This window comes from Corvus cornix, chromosome 5 (assembly GCF_000738735.6).
Source record: "Corvus cornix cornix isolate S_Up_H32 chromosome 5, ASM73873v5, whole genome shotgun sequence".
NCBI classification, from domain to species: domain Eukaryota; kingdom Metazoa; phylum Chordata; class Aves; order Passeriformes; family Corvidae; genus Corvus; species Corvus cornix.
The window spans coordinates 9,592,686-9,610,528 of NC_046335.1; the positions used below are offsets into that span (position 1 = coordinate 9,592,686).

The 17,843-nt window shown below is 37.5% G+C and overlaps 1 protein-coding gene across 7 annotated transcripts in view; it reads right to left on the bottom strand.

Annotated features, from left to right (window-relative positions):
• The window catches only part of KLC1 (kinesin light chain 1), a 47,802-nt gene that overhangs the window by 25,867 nt on the left and 4,092 nt on the right, over positions 1-17,843 (bottom strand). For all 7 annotated transcript variants that reach the window (XM_039553340.1, XM_039553341.1, XM_039553339.1 and 4 more), the window contains exons 2-3: positions 4,627-4,888; positions 1,223-1,453 (exon numbers count right to left, since the gene is read on the bottom strand). In XM_039553340.1, the coding sequence (XP_039409274.1) occupies positions 1,223-1,453; positions 4,627-4,887 (492 nt within the window). In that variant the 5' untranslated portion in view covers position 4,888. The remainder of the gene's footprint in view (positions 1-1,222; positions 1,454-4,626; positions 4,889-17,843) is intronic.

Sequence of the window (17,843 nt, forward strand, 5' to 3'; positions counted from 1 at the left end):
TGGCATTCAAATTTAATGATGGCAGAGCAGGGGCACTGCAAAACCAACAAACTGATGGGACTAGATCTCAGATGGGAAGCTCATAATTTTAAGTGTTGATTCCAACCTCATACTGAGTCTATACAACTGACTATTTCAAAGGCTAGAAACAGAGACTGTCCATATGGTTAGTAAAATTATAGACATGCTTAGCTTACTTGGACTCTATTTGTTAATTAAACTTCAAATAATGGAGATATTTAATCCATCTGCAGATTACAGATTGACAATATTGACAAAACCCCAATATTCCCTCCTTCTGCCCCTTTTCTGAACAGGCTTCACTGGCAAATTCATCTACAAATACCAAATCATGGAACAGCATTGAAAAATTCCGGGTGTAATTGACCAAAATAACTCTCACTATGTACAATATGCTAAAAAGGATTAGTCAAGCAGTCAGTTAAGCATGACTAAATCACAGTCATTTTCAACCATTAGAATTGCTGAAATAAGTAGTTATGAAAAACTTCTCTTTCCAAGACACCACTGAGAAGGTCTGAACACACAAAATGAGATGCTTCTCTATAGTGCCACCTAACCTGAGGAAGCAATTATAAAAAGAAGGGCAAATAAATCAGAAGGCTTTTAAAGTAATAACCTCCTTCTGTAAAGTTGTGCCCATTTTCTCTCTGAATCCAAGAATACATAACACAATGGGCTTGTAAACATGCAGATCATCACAATGTCTGGCAGATAGTCCTGAAAGAGGAATCAATAACATCCTTGTGTAAACTCTCAACAGATTCAAAAGCTATACACTGATTTCACTAGAGAAAAATTAAGTATTTTTCCTGCAGTCAAAATAAGCCAAGTCCTCTGGGTACTTAAAATCTCTCACAGCTTAGATTTCTCACTTAACAGCTGAGTTTATAGAACTGAGATTTTTGCTTTGGTCCAGTTCTTCACACTTTTAAATTTACAGGATACTAAATGAGTATTTATCAGTTTTGTTCCTCATGTATCTTATTATCTGCAGACAGTAAAATACATACTCTCTTAAAATAAGAATGAGCTCCCAGAATCGTTCTGCAAACTATGTGACACTAGTACAAGGCAGTATTTTAAGGACAAATATATGTTAGGGACAAATAAAATGTATCTTTTATTTCTTGTTAAATAGGCAGATTACAACACATGTAAATGTAGGGTGCTTTTACTGTTTTACAATACAGGTACTTACTGATGGTGAAATATCATCATCATATTTTTTTAATTGATTCATGAATTCTAGATGTTTCTTTTCTTCCTCCAGCTGAGCTACAGACTGCTCACTTTTCTGTAGTTTCTGCTGTGTATTGGCCAGTTCATCCCGTAGCCACTGATTTTCCTGGCATAGCCGGCGAACCTGAGCCCGCAATTTCTGCTTCTCTGATTCCACTGCATTTAAGTGATTTGACAAGGCCATCATTACCTGAAAAGCAAAATGTGTCACATGACATACTTCCCTGAGAATGCAGGCTGTACATAACATACAAGGTTTTCATTTTTTAAACCTATGTCAGCTGTGAAATCTGGTAAACATTCACATTTCTCTTCCTTTTAGATCTGGTTCTCACTTTTCCTCTAAACCTTTTTACCATTTAGAATCACAGAATGGTTTGGGTTGGAAGGGGCCTCTAAGATCATCTCTTTCCAGCACACTGCCATGGGCAGGGACACCTTCCACTAGATCAGGTTGCACAAAGCCCCATCCAACCTGGCCTTGAACACTTCCAGGGACGGGGTACCTGTTCCACTACTTCACCACCCTCATAGGGAAGAATTTCTTCCCAAATCCAATCTAAAACTACTGTCTTTCAGTTTGAAGCCATTCTGCCTTGTTTTATCACTACATGATCTTTGAAAAGTCCCTCTCCAGCTCTCTTGTAACCCCTTTTAGCCCTGGAAGGGGCTCTAAGCTCTCCCCGGAGCCTTCTCCTCTTCTCCACCTCTCTCAGCCTCTCTCTCCAGAGCAGAGGTGCTTCAGCCCCCTGATCATCTTCATGCGCCTCCTTGAGACCTGCTCCAACAGGTCCTTCCTTTGCTGGGGTCCCAGCCTAGAGGAACTCCTTACGAATGATTGTTTTCCATGATGCTATCAGAAGTTAAAATTGTTTCAGAATTCCCTGAAGATTAAATATAATCTTAAAATACATTAAAAATTTGAACTAGATTACTGAACTGGAAATCTTTGTTCCACTAACATGAAATGGAGCAGTAATACTTTTAACTTGCAGGATCACAAAAATAACCTAAGAACTAACAAGGAGTTCTAATTTAGCACCTTCAAGACAAAAAAAGGATTTGTATACATGCTTATAGTTCCCAAAGATGAACACCTCAGCATAATGATAATACTTCAAAGGGACACTTATATGACTGAGATCTGAATGTGCAACTGAACAAACAATTTATAGATGCACTTCATATTATTAATCATAAGCCCGGGTGTGCAGACATTCAAACACAGTCACATTAAGGACAAAAAATAGAACACCCATAAAAGCAGCTTGCTTGGACTAGGGCTATTTTTGCTGAGCAGAGTCAAATGAAAAAGGAGCTTATTAAGTGAAAGCCAAACACTACCAGCAGAAGATATTCTCCCTTCACTGTTTATGCAATCTCCCACTGACATATGTAGAACCAGGCAGCAGTCCCAGGAAGCACACCTTGCAATAATGGACCACTGGTGAGAATACATAGCTTTTAGATCAGTTAGACATCCCCAAGTCACTCGTATTTCAACTCCTCAATTTCATACTTTTTTTAAAATCAAAGTTATCTTTAAGTGGTTTTAAATTAAGTGTTTCATGTGAAACAGATGGTGTCCTTAGCTGAAATTTCAGGTGTCAAAATATTCATTAAGCCTTTAGAATTTTTCCTATAAAGGTAAGGAAAACTCCAGGCGTAATTTCCTAATACCAGTCCAAAGCTACACATTTCAGCACCTACCTATTTACATATTAAAAATTGTTTTAATATTTTTAATTACTTGGTTGATTCAAACAGTGGCGTTTATATAATGAGAAAGCATATTTAAGAAAATTGTGATAATAGGGTCAACATATTCAAACACTGAACAAGCTACAATGGCAAACTAAAATCTTTTGTCATCTTACTTGCTAGAATTAACTGAAAGAAAAGTCTGATTACTTCTTCAGCAAAGCTAGTTTCATTTTCATGGAAATAACACATCTCCAGCCCTACATGCATGCCACAAAAACCATCTATTTCCGTATCTTAAATTTAAAAATTTTTTTTAAATTACTACATTGTTACAACTCAAAGCATGGAGGAAGATTAACCTTATCAGGTCTGAGAGCAGCAGTCTGAAGTGTAATTGGCTTCCTAACAAAGGCAGCAAATGCAGACTTCTTGGCTCCTCACCACCCCAGTTCAAAAAGTACCATGTGAGGCAAACAAGGCAGGAACATCTGCAGCTGAGGCTCCTGATAGAGCCAAGAATCAGAACTAGCTTTTCAGAGTCCTAATACTACATAGAAGTTACTTGTTCACTTGCACATCCTCTACGAACAACAATAAAAGGTTGTTTAATCACTCAACTATTGCAATTTTATTCCATGTATCTTCTAGCCTTTTCCCCCTGTACAAGGCATCAAAGTTTGTACAACATACACACTAAGGCCTGACAGTCAGTCCAGGGCTTCTACATTCCCCTGTCTGATAACCCACATTTCATTCTCTCAGTCTCAACTCACCATGATCCAATGCACACAACTTCCAGATCACCACACAATAATAGCTTGATCCAGAGGAGAAGTCTGAGCACAGTTACAGACCAACAGAAAGCCTATTAATGTAGAACTAACTCACTGGTGTTTTCAACTCATTTGCAAATACTCGGCCATTTTACCGTGATGACTGTCACATCACATTGTTCCAGGTTTTTGACTTAGTACAAAATACCATAAAGTTGTACTATAAATATAGTCCTGACGACCTAATAAACATGCAACTTTTCACTCATCTTCTGCAGATGGGATCTTCATTGACTAAGAGTCCACAGAAATTAGCTCAGAGTCCTCTCTTTAACGCACCAGTGAAAGTTGTTCAGATTCTGTACTCAGTTCTTAACCTTTAAAATGCCTTTAGTTTCAGTTTTGGTTTAGTAAAATGTTCAATAAACATTAGAGACTCTTAAGCTCTAAGAGCATCATGAGCTACTATAAAAAATCTGAGTCAAGGGAATATAAACGTGAATTTAAGGCTACACCAGAGCTCAAAGGCTGGAGCAAATTCATTTATATGTGTGTTTGTGTGAGACCTTCCTATGCAATCATTTAGAGCTAAAATACCACTGCTCAGCTCTTGAGCTGCTTGAACGTTACCTGCCTAATGCTGTGGAAAAGTCTAAACAGAAAATGTTACTGTCTCACTGATGTTAAGTGGAGTCCAGTTAAGAGCTTCAGTACTTTAACACTGAATGCATAATTAGTTCTGTAACACAGCACGATGGACAGTAACTACCTCTATTAATTACAGTTCCTTTTGTCCTTACTACACAAGAAAAATGCAAATGTCCCAGCATATTACTAATATCTGGAGGGAAATGTCCAAAATGCTTAATTTTTACCACAACTTTACCTGTGCTTCACTAAGGCCAAGCTCCAGCATTTCCAGTGACTTTCGAATCATGTTTGATTTTTCTTCAACCAGATTAGTTTCATCATCTTTCTTCAAACATTTCAGCGTTTCAAGTAAGCTCTGTAAAATTGAATTGTGTTCATTCTTCAGTGCCTCTAGTCCATTAATCACTTGCTTAGTTTTGGCAATGATTTCATCTTGAGTAAGCTTCTCCAACTTCTCTTCTTTTAAATACACCATTGTGGACATGTTTTCATACATTCTGAAATGGAAGAATATGCTAGTTAATACAAAAGGAAAACTTAAATAAGCATATAACTCTATACCTGAATTTTGTTTGAAAGTTTGAAATGTATATTCAGAATGCAATTATATTTGTGCACAACTTTTACAATGTTTAATGATCTGAGTTTGAGCGGCTTCAAGTTTTCCAGTTTCTATTTCCAGATTTAATATTAACACTGACTGATAAACCAAAAAACATCACATAATGAAAAACAGACTACAATGTGGCATTAGAATTTGTAGCAAGTGCTGAACAACAGGGCTGCATCTCCACAATTCTGGTTTGTGCAAAAGCAAAGTAGCTGGTGTATAAAATACATACTATAATAAATACAGCTATTTGCAGATGCCACTGATCTGTAACTGTTAAAAAAACCCCACAAAATAGAGCTTGAAGAATTTGAAGAAATACCATCCAGCCTTCTAAAAGAGTTGTCAGTCAGTCATGAGAAAAGTTACCTGTTTCCTGTAAAAAGGAAACACCATCCTCATTCTTTCCCAAGGGCTACAAAAGCTCTTCTCACGATGTATTTTGAACATCACAACTACCCCCTCGGACAACTTTAATTCATTATTTTAACTCTACAGTTAAAACATAGACATTCAATTGCCTACAGGTCTAGATGCAGCTGTTTTGATGAAGATGCAACACCTGTCTCATGCTGGAAAAAAAAGTTTGTATAGCACAACCCTTGCAGCAAGAAACATTTCACTGTGCTATTTTGTCAGTACCTAAAGCATTACATTAAGGATAGTAAATTTCTGGATGCCTTTCACCACCTCTACCAAATGCAAATGAAGACCCAAAAAAGTTTAGAAACTCACATACTCCAATTATCACACATGCTGTTACAAGTCTCAAACAAGTTTAACAATGTAAACATGGAAAGAGAAGACACACAAATCTTTTATATGTCACCAGAAAAATGTTCTATAATGAAAATAAAGACTTGAGGAATTACTCCTCTATACCTCAGGTATTTAAATCTTTGAGTGAACAAGGAAGTATAAGTTAGAATAAAATAGGAAAGATTTTTCAGAAGTAATAAATTATGACATCTATGTGAAGACACCTGGGTAAGCACTGATAAACTAACATTTTAAATTAATTAAAATAGTATTAAAACTTTGTACTACAGAAGCAAGTCTAATTTTAGAAGAAAGCATAAAAAATTAGAACCACTTAAATCTTGAATCAGAACTGCTATAAGAACGTGCACATATGCACATCATGACAACAGCCAAAGGATGTGCTCTTATGCTTTTGTATTACATTAAAAATAAAAGGTTGCTCTTTCTTCCTATATGTACTCAAATTACTCTCTCTGTTATGATCTCCTGCAGTGCTATACCCAAAAGGCATATCCACGTTACCACAAAAAAGCTATATGACACTGGTTTATTTTGTAATAATTGTCTGAAAACAGATAATTTGGGGAAGTGTGAACTTGGTTTTACCCAGATTTAATATAATAACTTCATAGTCACAAAAAAATTAATATGGAACATATAAATCTGTATAAAGCCATTCATCTAGCATGGCATAAGAAATCAACCCATGAAAACCTGATGACGAGAATGATATTTACACATTTCCCCTTTATAACCTGAGAACTACTACACAGAATGCTTGAAAAAACAGTTTTAAAGTACAGACTCTCTGAAGTTGTGTGGAAAAATGATCTGCAATTTAATGTGGGCCAAATTTGTAAATGAATGCTTCTAACACACAGTCATAAAAGAAATTGTTATGGATTATGCTAACTTCAGCACACAACTCAACCCTAATTACCCACGGCACACTTTCACAGCCTCAATTAACAATTTCCATCCTGAATGCAAAGAACTGAACCTTTGATTATAAGGAAATAAAACCAGCAGAGATATCTAATGAAGTGACCATTTGTGTATGTTATGGAAATTCCTCCTGCATGCCTCAGTATTCTGCCATTCTAGAGCAAAGATGAAAAGCAGGTGTTTGCAAACATGTACGTAATGCACGTATAGATGATAGTTTTAAAAAAATTACACATCTGAAACACCTCAGTAGAAATAAAGTTATTATAAGTGATGAATACAGATAAATTAACACCCATAAATTAACAGCTAAATTAGATAAACAGGCCCATAGCTCTGGCTGAATACAATGAAGCTCCAACTAATGATGGCTTAAGATAGCACAGCAGCTTTTGAAGAGAGGAAAAGCAGGTTTAAACATGATGGGGCAAAAACATATTTAAAACCATCCCAGCAGCAAACCTGTTTTATGAATACATGCCTCCTGTCTCAATCCAGTGTGCCAGATTTTTTAGCTGCCTCATTCCAACCCAAATGTAGCTAAAAGCTTCCACTGCCTCTACACTACCAGTGCAAGGAACCTACCGGAGCTGGAGCCAAGCCAAAAGCTGTATCAAGACACAGACTGACCTGAAGGTCCTTGCAGCCTGGGAGAGGGATTCTCAAGTCTCCTCTAGTGAACACTTTTAGAATCCCAATTTCTCCCACTGACAGGAAAGGAATAAATCTTTTGGGATAAGTTTTGTGGGGTGTCTGTTGGTGTTCAACGTTTTATAGATTGTGCTTGGGAGAATAATTTAGAAAACAGGAGGATAACAAACATAATTTGTCCTGCTATCAGATCTGACTCTTTGTAGGAGCAAAATTAATGAATAAATATCTATTAGCCTTTAAGAGTAGTGTGGAGGTGCAGTGCTATTTCCATGATTTTTTAAAGATGTATTTTACAAAAGATCATTACCTGTTCATCACACAAGCCCATATTAGAATACATAATCATTTAATTGGGGATGGTTTTGAAAAGGGAAAGGACTCTGATTCAATCATCCTTGTGGGTCCCTTCCAACTCAGCATATTCTGTGATCTGTAAATTAGATTTGAATGCCCTGAGGCAGCAAACCCCACACAGGATGCAAAAATAAAGTTTGTATGCAGGATGTATACAGGGGAAAGGAGACAAAACCTACGAACCTTTCTACTGTCACTTTTCAAAAAATGTTAACTCTTTCTTCCTATACATCTTCCCTACAGAAAAAAAGGGTGTAGGCAAGGGTGTCTTAAACTTCTTAAGTTTTGTCCTGCACTTCCCACTGCACTGCAAATTTTACCTGTTGTAGAGCAGGAATTCTAGATTCAAATACTAGTTTTTAACTTGGGTGTACAACTGAAAACAAAAGAAAGAATTAAGATGCACGAAGGTTTGTATGTTAAACAGAATTTTGGATGAGGAAAAAAAAGTGCAATGCAGACAGAGTTACAGACTCACCAGCTGGCTTAAAAAAATTACCTGTTTTATTAAGCATTTGTCTGTGTAGATCTTGAGTATTACCTTCCTTGTTTGTTTTCAACAATATAGACTATGCTAAAGTACAAAAGTCACTTAATGCTTTCAAACTTTTAGAAAAATCAGGTCACTGTCTTAAAACACACAAAAACTAGTTAACTTTGACAGCTCAACATAAAAAGCCCAGCAATATTTTCTACTCAAGAGGTTTCCAAAACATTTTATGACATAAACTCAAAACAGAGAAATGGACTGAGAATAGCAAGAGTCTGAACCAAAGAAAGCACAAAGAAAGCAAAGCCGAGTCTTTCAGTCGTGTAACCACTGGGATAATCTGATCATATACAAACAACTTAAGTGGCTGTTATCTTTAATCACTTTAAGTATTTTGTTATACATAAAACTTTCAAACCAGCTACACTAGTAATGCTGACATCACAAATTTGTGCCTAAATTCTCCCACAGACATACATGCATCACTGCCAGCTACCTAAGCTCTCCAGCTCATATTTAAAGATCTCTTCAAGAGCTTTTCCTACTCAGCTGCTGTTAAAGAAGAGTCATTTTCCTGCAGATCACCTCAAAATATTCTTGAGCCAAAACATATATGAATCCCTCTTTGCATAGGAAAACTAACCGAGGAAGAGTTTTATTCTAAAAAAACCCAGGAGATTTTTTTTTCCTTGACTAAAGATTAGCGTGGATCCTAAAAACAAATAAATAAAATCATTCTAACTTTTCTTCCTTGTTAGGAATCCCTAAGGACTCCCCCTCTCTGTACTGGTATTTTCATTATTTAATGGGTTTCAAGTACTAAAAGCTTGGAAGATAAATGTTTAATGTATCTAGGGTCTGATCATTACTGTTTCAAAATACAATTTTAAATAAATAAATTTTAAAAACCACGAAGTCTAAACTGCTTTGTCAAGCCAAATTCTCCCTAAACTTTTCTCTCTGAATATACAGCTAACAGGCAGCAGAGCTGAAAATTAAGGAAAAATATGTTTGCATATAAAAAAGAGTAAATCATCTTCCCAACAGTAAAAGTTGCTACAAGGCTGGCTCAAGCCATACCAAGCCATACGTCTGTCACCTAAATGCATGGCAAATTCCAGAGTTATGGTGGAAAGTTATACTAATTTGAGCTTTTTGTATCTCTAATAGGGACCTACCAGTTCACTGTTTCCTAACAATAATCAGTCTATTCAGGGCTTTTAACCCTAATTTCACTCTTAGTTCCTCCTTAATTAAATGGCAAGGCTCAGCATCCTACATCTGCCATGTACTTGTTTCAGTTTTGTGTGAGCTGCAAATTACAAGTCATTAATTCCCTGCTCAGAGCAAGAACAGGTCTCATTACATCATGTAAGGCACCATCTTCAAATACTCCGAGCTGCTTTAACTGCTAATCTTCATAATGTGGAAAACTGCCTTCTCAAACAATCATCAAAACATCACAGGCTGTCCAAGCACGAAAAGAAACTCAGCAACAAAGGCAGGAGATGAAAAACAGTTTGGGAAGGACTGAGTAGTGTGTCAAACACTGCATTAGCCGCACCCCTCCCGCAGACAGCTCAGCGACAGCAGAAATTACAAGGATGAATCACTCACGGATGCCTTTCATACGCTGAGAAAGGTATTTGTAAAAGCACTCAGATAACAAACACTCTAGTTTAACTGTATTACTGTTATGGTTTACAGTCAGAAATTTCAAAGTCTGAAAGAACAATGATTACCTGTTTTTTTAATTTAATATGTTAAATTTCTCTTTAGCTGTGAGACTATTTCTGCTGTCACAAGTCATACTCCGAAAAGGAATATTTATAATCTTTACCTTTTTGTTTGATTTGCCTTCCTTTTAGTTAAAATGATTCCTTATACTCAGGAATTTTATTCCATTACATGATCTCTGAACTCCCAAAGGAAAGTAGCTTTTCCCTCTTGACATATTCAGGACTGCAGCTTTCCCGTCAGTGCCAGTCATCACTCTTCTCATCATCTATATTTGAATCTGCACAGAATAGAAAATCTGGAACTGCACCTGCAAACAGCGTCCTGGTGGAGGTCAGACTTAAAGCACACTCGCTGACCCAGTTCTATAAACAGAACACTGCTGCACTTCTGCACTGCCTCGGGTTTCCAAATGCGTGAGCTCACAAAGCATCTTCATCATGCAGCACACAGGTACAGAGCTACCTTAAAAATAACTCGGTGAGGACAATTAGCAGCACATACTGGAGGCTGTAAATCACTGACCAGAAGCAGGTAAGAGGATGGAGTTGCACATGACCTAACGACCAATATTAAGCTACAGAGAAACTCCCCCTCTCCAAGGGGAGTCACTTTTCTACCAACTTCCAGGTAGTAAACATCTGAATTTAAGAAAAATCTTACTGTGCTTCTCCTGCCAGCCTTCAACTAGGAGCTAGCCCTAAATGTAGAAGTCTGCCCTACCACATGGTTTAAAGTGAAGAAGGTATGCTAGGTAAATACTGTAAAAAGGACATCTGTAGTCCTCTAATGTCAAGGGCACATATTCCAAGAAAAGCTCAGAATCACATTCATAATTTGACCTACAGCCTTAACATCACAAAATGTCTGTGTTGGTAAGTAAACTGGACAAACACTCAACCTTTGCCAAGTTTTAGCATTTCTAAAGGCAAGCCCAGAGGTTTCTGAAGAAATGCACAATAAGCAAAGGACAGATTGACTAAAAGGAGTAAAACACAAACACCCCTTGAATACTGGCAGAAATTTCTGCGTTTCCAACAAGGCTGCTGCTTTTCTCCTATGACTGCCAGAAGCAGCCTACTCTCCACATGGCAGCAGTGGGAAGAGGCTGTATGGCCTCACGTTCTACCCCTGCACCACAGCAGCATCCATCTCTGAAAAACAGCACGTCAGGCTCTAGGAAACCCCAATGGCTACCAATAAGCCCATGCACTGCATTGATCATGCATCACTATGTTTAAGTGAAGAGGATTATGTACTTGTTTAGCTGAAGAACACAGCTGCTGTACATCTATCTTGATAAATCTTGGAATCTTTTAATGTTTGGGCCTGCTATTAAAAAAAATAAAAATCATACCTTTCAGGAGAAATCTTCAGATTCTTTGAAAGATGAAAAAATTATTATGGAGAAATGCAGGCTAACAAACCATATTTGCTAAAAAAAGAGATGATAGCAAAAATAGCTCCTATAAAACCCTTAGCAGGGGTGATGCTGACAATTCTCTTTGAGAAAGCACAAGCTAAGATGATTTGCACTGCTGAGAAAGTACAAGCTATGAAGATTTGCTCAGCTGCAGAGTCCTTTGATTTAGTTTTCTGTAGCATGCTACTTCAACACTAATGAACACTGATTCTTAGCAATCATACCTGGATACTTAAAGGTAACAAACTTAGTACAATTTGGAAATAAATACTTCTGCACATTTTAAAGACAACTGGCAAAAGTGCCTTGAAATTTATTTCAACCCTCAGCCTTCCTTCTGTAGCAAGCAAACTATTTTCATTAAATTATTACTTCCCGCTGAAATAGTTAATTGAGTTAAAAATCTGTATACAGTATAAAAATATTCCATGACATAAAAGCGTTCTTTAACTACACAGATTACTCTTCCTCTTAAAGAAAAGATTATGGTGTCAATCCCTTGACCGTACTGCATTGAACAAACACTAGCTACTAGCTAGCATTTCAATTATCATGACACAGCAAATCTGTATCCTTTTAACTGCAGACATTCCAGATGACCTGCCCCTCTAATTCCAAAATCTCTTTTAGACTCAAACATATCTGGAATTCCATATTGCTGCAGGCCAAATCCCATCTTGCTCTTCCTGTTCACATACTGCAGAAGACAGAAACCCTCAGATGATGTGACTGCTCCATCCACATTATTATGCCTATCCCAATTATTTGTGTGAAAGGAATCAAGGCTAAGTTCCTTTCTTGTATATCTCACCAACTGCATTTTACCTTTCCCAAGGTCTAAAAATATAGTAATTAAAACACAGAATAGCAACATGTCCTAAAATCATTGCAGATTTTCTGAGAAGTGTTAGATCCTACAGTCTGGATGTACTGTAAGCATATAAGAGAAAAATTCATTCTCTGTATACATTCTCAAGCCCCTCTAATATCTCAGATTTCAAATGAAACTGGATGGATATTAAGATCCTTCTATGCATTTGTTACCACATCAATGACTACTCATTGTCAAAGCTGAAGCATGTGCAAAAGAAATCTGACCGCCATGTGTGTGTCTAAGGCAGTTCCATAGACTCAGTCAGGAGTCCAGAGGAGCTACACTAAACGCCAGACTTTCAAGAAGGTACAGCTTATAAATGCTTTGTTAATCGAGGCTGCTATCATCTGTTACAAGCTGGTGGTACATAACTTCCTTACTCAACATCTGAAACAGCCCTGTGGCAAGATCCAAATCCCACTCTTTTCCAGAATAATAAAACTGAACACAACCCCCTTCTCTTGTTTAGTAGTGTTGGGCCAAATCTAATGCTAATTTTTTTAATGTTAGTTATGTCCATGGAATCTCTGAAGGCAGACAGACCGCAAATCTCCAAGTCTCCCACCCCTTGGAGCAAGGGAGTTGTCTCCCTTCTGTACCTCTGTTGTGTCAACAGAAACAGCGTCTGTTGGTCTCCTTCAAAGCAGACGCTTCCTTAGTTTCTGTGAGCACTAATAAACACTTCCAAGCAGCCACTAGTGGATTTTGAGAAAGGAGAGCTTTTTCCTTCCCTAAAACACTGACACAACATGCCAGCTCAGGCCACAGGGATCTGCCTTTTGCATATGACAACAAAGGCCCACCTCACTGGATCAATTTAACAAAATGATCATGACTCTATTAAGAGCAGTTACACAAAGACAGAATAAACTTACTTAAATGCGTCAGAAGGCAGAGGTGTAATGACTTAAAAAGTAGTTATAATTACCCTTAGTTATTAAAAAGTCTTGTCACAAGAATCAAAGATACATCAAGAAAAATCTAGGCTAACTGTTCAAAACATTATTGTGGTTTAGTATTTTGTAGTTACAAAGACATGCTTCATAAATTATCTACTTTAAGTGGATTGAAAGGAAATTTTGACTGTATTTTTAAATAAATACTGTCAAGAAAGTTTGAGTAACAGATCCATCATCACTATCAAATTCCACAGTTTTTACCCTCACTATTCCAAGCATCTACATTTATTTCTGTGTGAAAATGGCACTTGGCTCTTCATGGACTGGCCACCTTATGCAACCATGTCTTCAATGAACTTTGATAAATGTCTTGATAAGGCTGGTTCTTGCTGGTGTGAGAGCCTTTGAGACTGGAATAGGGTTAGGGTACACAGAGTAATAGACGAAATACAGAAACATCAAAAGCTACCAAGTCTTGCAATTTGAAGTTGTCAATAGTGTAGACAAAACATTTTTCAGCTTAACTCTAGATCTTTCATTTTGAATTGTTATTTTTGGACAAGAACTGCTTTATTGACTAATCAAAGTAAGCATCCATTTATGTTATCTATTTATCTAATCTCTAAATAGCACTTAGGTAGAAGCACAGGAATGTTCCCATCAAATCAGTCTTCCAAAATACATTAAAAACTCCATCAGCTTCCACTTACTAACATCAGATCTATTAACTTAACCAAATCTACTTTTTATAGCATACCCATAAACATCTAGAAAATGCATTCAGAAAGGGCAGAGAAGGCCACAGCTTGCCTCATACCATTGGACCTATGTGGGAAGCTCTGCTGACAATTTACTGTGAGTACTGACTACAACACTCTTACATGCTTGGTGACATTGAAGAGAAGGGCTATTCGGACTGCAACAAGAAAAAAACACTATTTCTTCTGCAGACATAAAAGGAACATCCACTAACATTGTTTCAGCACACAGCAGCCTTTAGGTTTAACAAATCCTTACATCTGGTTTTGAAGCTATTTAATAGTTTACATTAAGATGCGCAAACTGTGCAGAGTCTCCCTTCAAGCTTTAGGAAAAATATCTTCCTCCTGCTTATCCAGTAATTAAAAAAAAAAAAAAAAAAAAAAAACAAACCCACTAACCCAATTACCCAATTCTTGCAAAACATTTCACAAGTAAACTGTTCAGCCATAATCCTTAATATTGAGAAAGAATTAATGCTAACCCATTACATCAAAATCGGTACTTTCAATGGCAACTACCATTATGAGAATACCATTATGAGAATAATTCTTTTTTTATACCTTACATATTTAAGTTTATACAAAGCACAGCAAATGATGCAGCCATCTAGAAACAGCTGCATATCACTCACCGTTTCTTACCTATGACTGCAGAAAGCTGATTTAGCTGTAAGGTTGGAAATAATTTCCTTGTGAAGTACTCCATAATCTAGAGCCCTTACTCTGATGTTCTGAACTCTTCTGGGTCAGGAGGTGCTGAGCAGTACATTCTGTGCACTCACACCTGAGGACCAAACCATAGTTCCAGCCCCTGCTCCAGTGATCTTTCACATTTCTGATTTATCTTAGCTAGTGCTGGGCATGGGGTATCCCTTTGGGACTCCTGAAATCCTCGCTGTGGTAACACCTCTCGCATGACAGTTCCCACCACCCTGCTGCAGGACACCACTCGTCTGGTGGACTAACACAGAACAAAAGCACCGGAAAATAAACACAGAAGCTAAAAGTTTCATCTGAATATTATTTTTTAAACCATCTTGCTTGGATAATCTGTTTTGAAAGCACCCCCCTCCTGAGGATAGCAGAACAGTGGCCTCCTAAAACAACCATGCCATTAAAAGCACCGTATCGTGTGCTTGCAAGCATTGTTCCATGTGCAGCCAGACTACAGGCTGCAAGACAAAAAAGGAAAAGAAAAAAAAAGAAGTCAGCAAGCATATTTTCAGGCTATTTGTTATCCTAACAAACGGGTGTGGATCAAGATTCAATGGCCACACAAAGTACAAGCAGTCCCTGTAATTCAAACCCCACTGACTGCTGCTTTCAAAAATAAGCTGTGCATCTTTGCTCTCCACCTGCATTCAGCACAAATTCCAAACCCAAGAACTTTTTTCTTCAGGTAAACAATGTATTCCAACAGCAGTATTTTAAGTGTGTGCTAAAATCAACATGCAGGATATGATTTTTACTTAAACTCCTGGGAGAGAAATCGATACTAACTGAATAAAAAGTGCTTAAAAGCAAAGTAATCGATTCATTAATCTGCCTTTATCTGTTTTCTAAACAATGGAAAGAAGATAAACTTAAGTAACAGCAAATTACTGTGACTAAGACAAAGACACCCTGTGGTGCCTCTTGTCTTTTCAAAAGGTATAGAATGGATAACAAATTCTTTAAAAACTAGGACGTCTGGCTATGACACCCATAAGTACCATAAGAAAACATTACATATCATCTCTGCACGATTTCTTAAGCCCTTGGGAGTGCCAACCAAGGACCAGTATCATGTGTTCCAGAATGCTACCAGACCAGAATCTTACGAAGTAGTTTTATTACATCCTCTCTGTTAAGCATAATTCTGCCTTACCACAGACATAGTCCTCAGGTTCACACACCAAATCTTCCCAAAATACATCATTCCCCAAAATTAACATGTCTTTCTGAGGATTCATTCCCTCATACCTCTAGTAAGACCTCTAGGTCACTATCATGCAAGCTAACACACTGCCAAACATCATCATGACTTCTACATCCCTCCATGTTTCAGTACAGTAATATTCATCATACTGAATGCTACGATACTGAATTGGGCTACTTACATCCAGGGAAATGGTAAATATAAACAATAGCACATTCTTTTATTTTCCACACAGTATTGCCTTCTACGTTCAGAGGAATTTAGAGACAGAAACAGCCACTGAATCATCTGGCCTGGCTTCCTGCAAACACCAGACCATGAGCATTCATTCACTCACCAAGACTATGGCTAGACATAGCAACCTGGCAATGCTCCACACCCAGCCATACATTTCATTCCCATTCCTGTCCATAATAAATCAAAATAAAGATATGTGCCTTTTACTGGATTATTTTTCCACTGGAGGTGAGGGGACAGAAAAGAAAAAAGGTTCAGGCCATAAATACAACCAAAATTCACGTATTTCCCCAGGCTGCCATGCAGCAAGCTGTGTTGATAGAACGAGGACAGGCAACAAGCAGCAGGACTCTGGAACTACATAAACCAGCACGGAGATGGAAGAACATTTTATCTACATCCATAGAGATCAATTATATATTCCTATTCTATCAACAGAAGCATTGTAGGAGGTTGTAGTCGCCCTCCTAGCTCAAAACTATAACCTCGCCTGTGTCCTCACAGACTACCATCCCACTAGTTGCATTAATTAATTACACACTGCCACCCTCTACACTATTGGGGAGAGATGAATCCCACTTCTTTAATCAACCCTTCTCCCTCTAAACACACACAAAATGTGATTGGGAACTGGGGGTGAACAGGGTGGAACATGCAGTTTAAGCACATGAACAAATGAAACATTAAAGATGGGGACATACTAAAATCCACTCATGGCAAAGAAAGGAGGGATGACAGAGTAACAGCAGCCTCTCTGAAATGGAAGCTGCTCAAGCCAGAAGAGAAGGACAGAACTGTGACTTCCCCCCACTATTCAGGCTGACATTGTTTCATAAAGGAACATCCATAAAAGCACTTAAAACAATATTCTATTCAGAAGAACAAAAAAAGGCAGCAGAACCACACCAACACACACCCTGCTCCTCCCTGCCAGTCCCTAATCTGTATGACATGGCTTGCAAATCATTCAGCTGCTGTCAGCTGGAAGGAGCAAACGCAAGATATAGTGCAGGAATAGTTACTGCAATCCCTTACAAAGCTCAAAACCACCACCCTCTGCACTGTGGAATGGCACACACACTTGAATCATAGCACACTGCCAGTAATCTTAATTTTTTGTTAACATTAACTACTTAACTACTACATACAAACACAGATAAGAATGAAGGTAATAATTTATCTGGTAATTCTGAAAAATATATGTATTGTCCTTTAAAAAGACTAACTTGTAGATATAACTTTTTAAGAAGTATCAAAAAGTTGGTTTATGTCAGACTTTTCTTGAACCTCTGAACATTAATAAGTGTAATGTTAACTTTTCAAATGGTTTGCTGGGGTAAATCACATAGTAAATGTAACATAATTAGCCACCATCCCAACCCTACAGATACGTAAGGAAGCCAGTACTACCCACTAGATTGGTTACATCCTTTGTTTAGTCACTTTAAAATTAAATAAAATCAGCTATGTTTCTGACATAATCCCCAAAACAGAATCTAAACATGATGAACGGGGTTTATGGCCGGGATTTACAAAAGAATCAAAATATGAAACTGCTCACTTTTAAGTCTACCAACAAAAGATATCTTACCGCTTTTACTTGTAAGGAAGACTTGATATTGAGAAACCATGTACAAAATATGCCCATTTCAGCAGACAACAGAAGGAAAGCATATTGGAAATATAAGGTGGCATGATCCCATGCTTCCTCATTTTGAGCCAGAATCATGCCCAACAATAATTATTTGACAAACTAAATTAATTTTAATTCTACATACATGCCAAAGG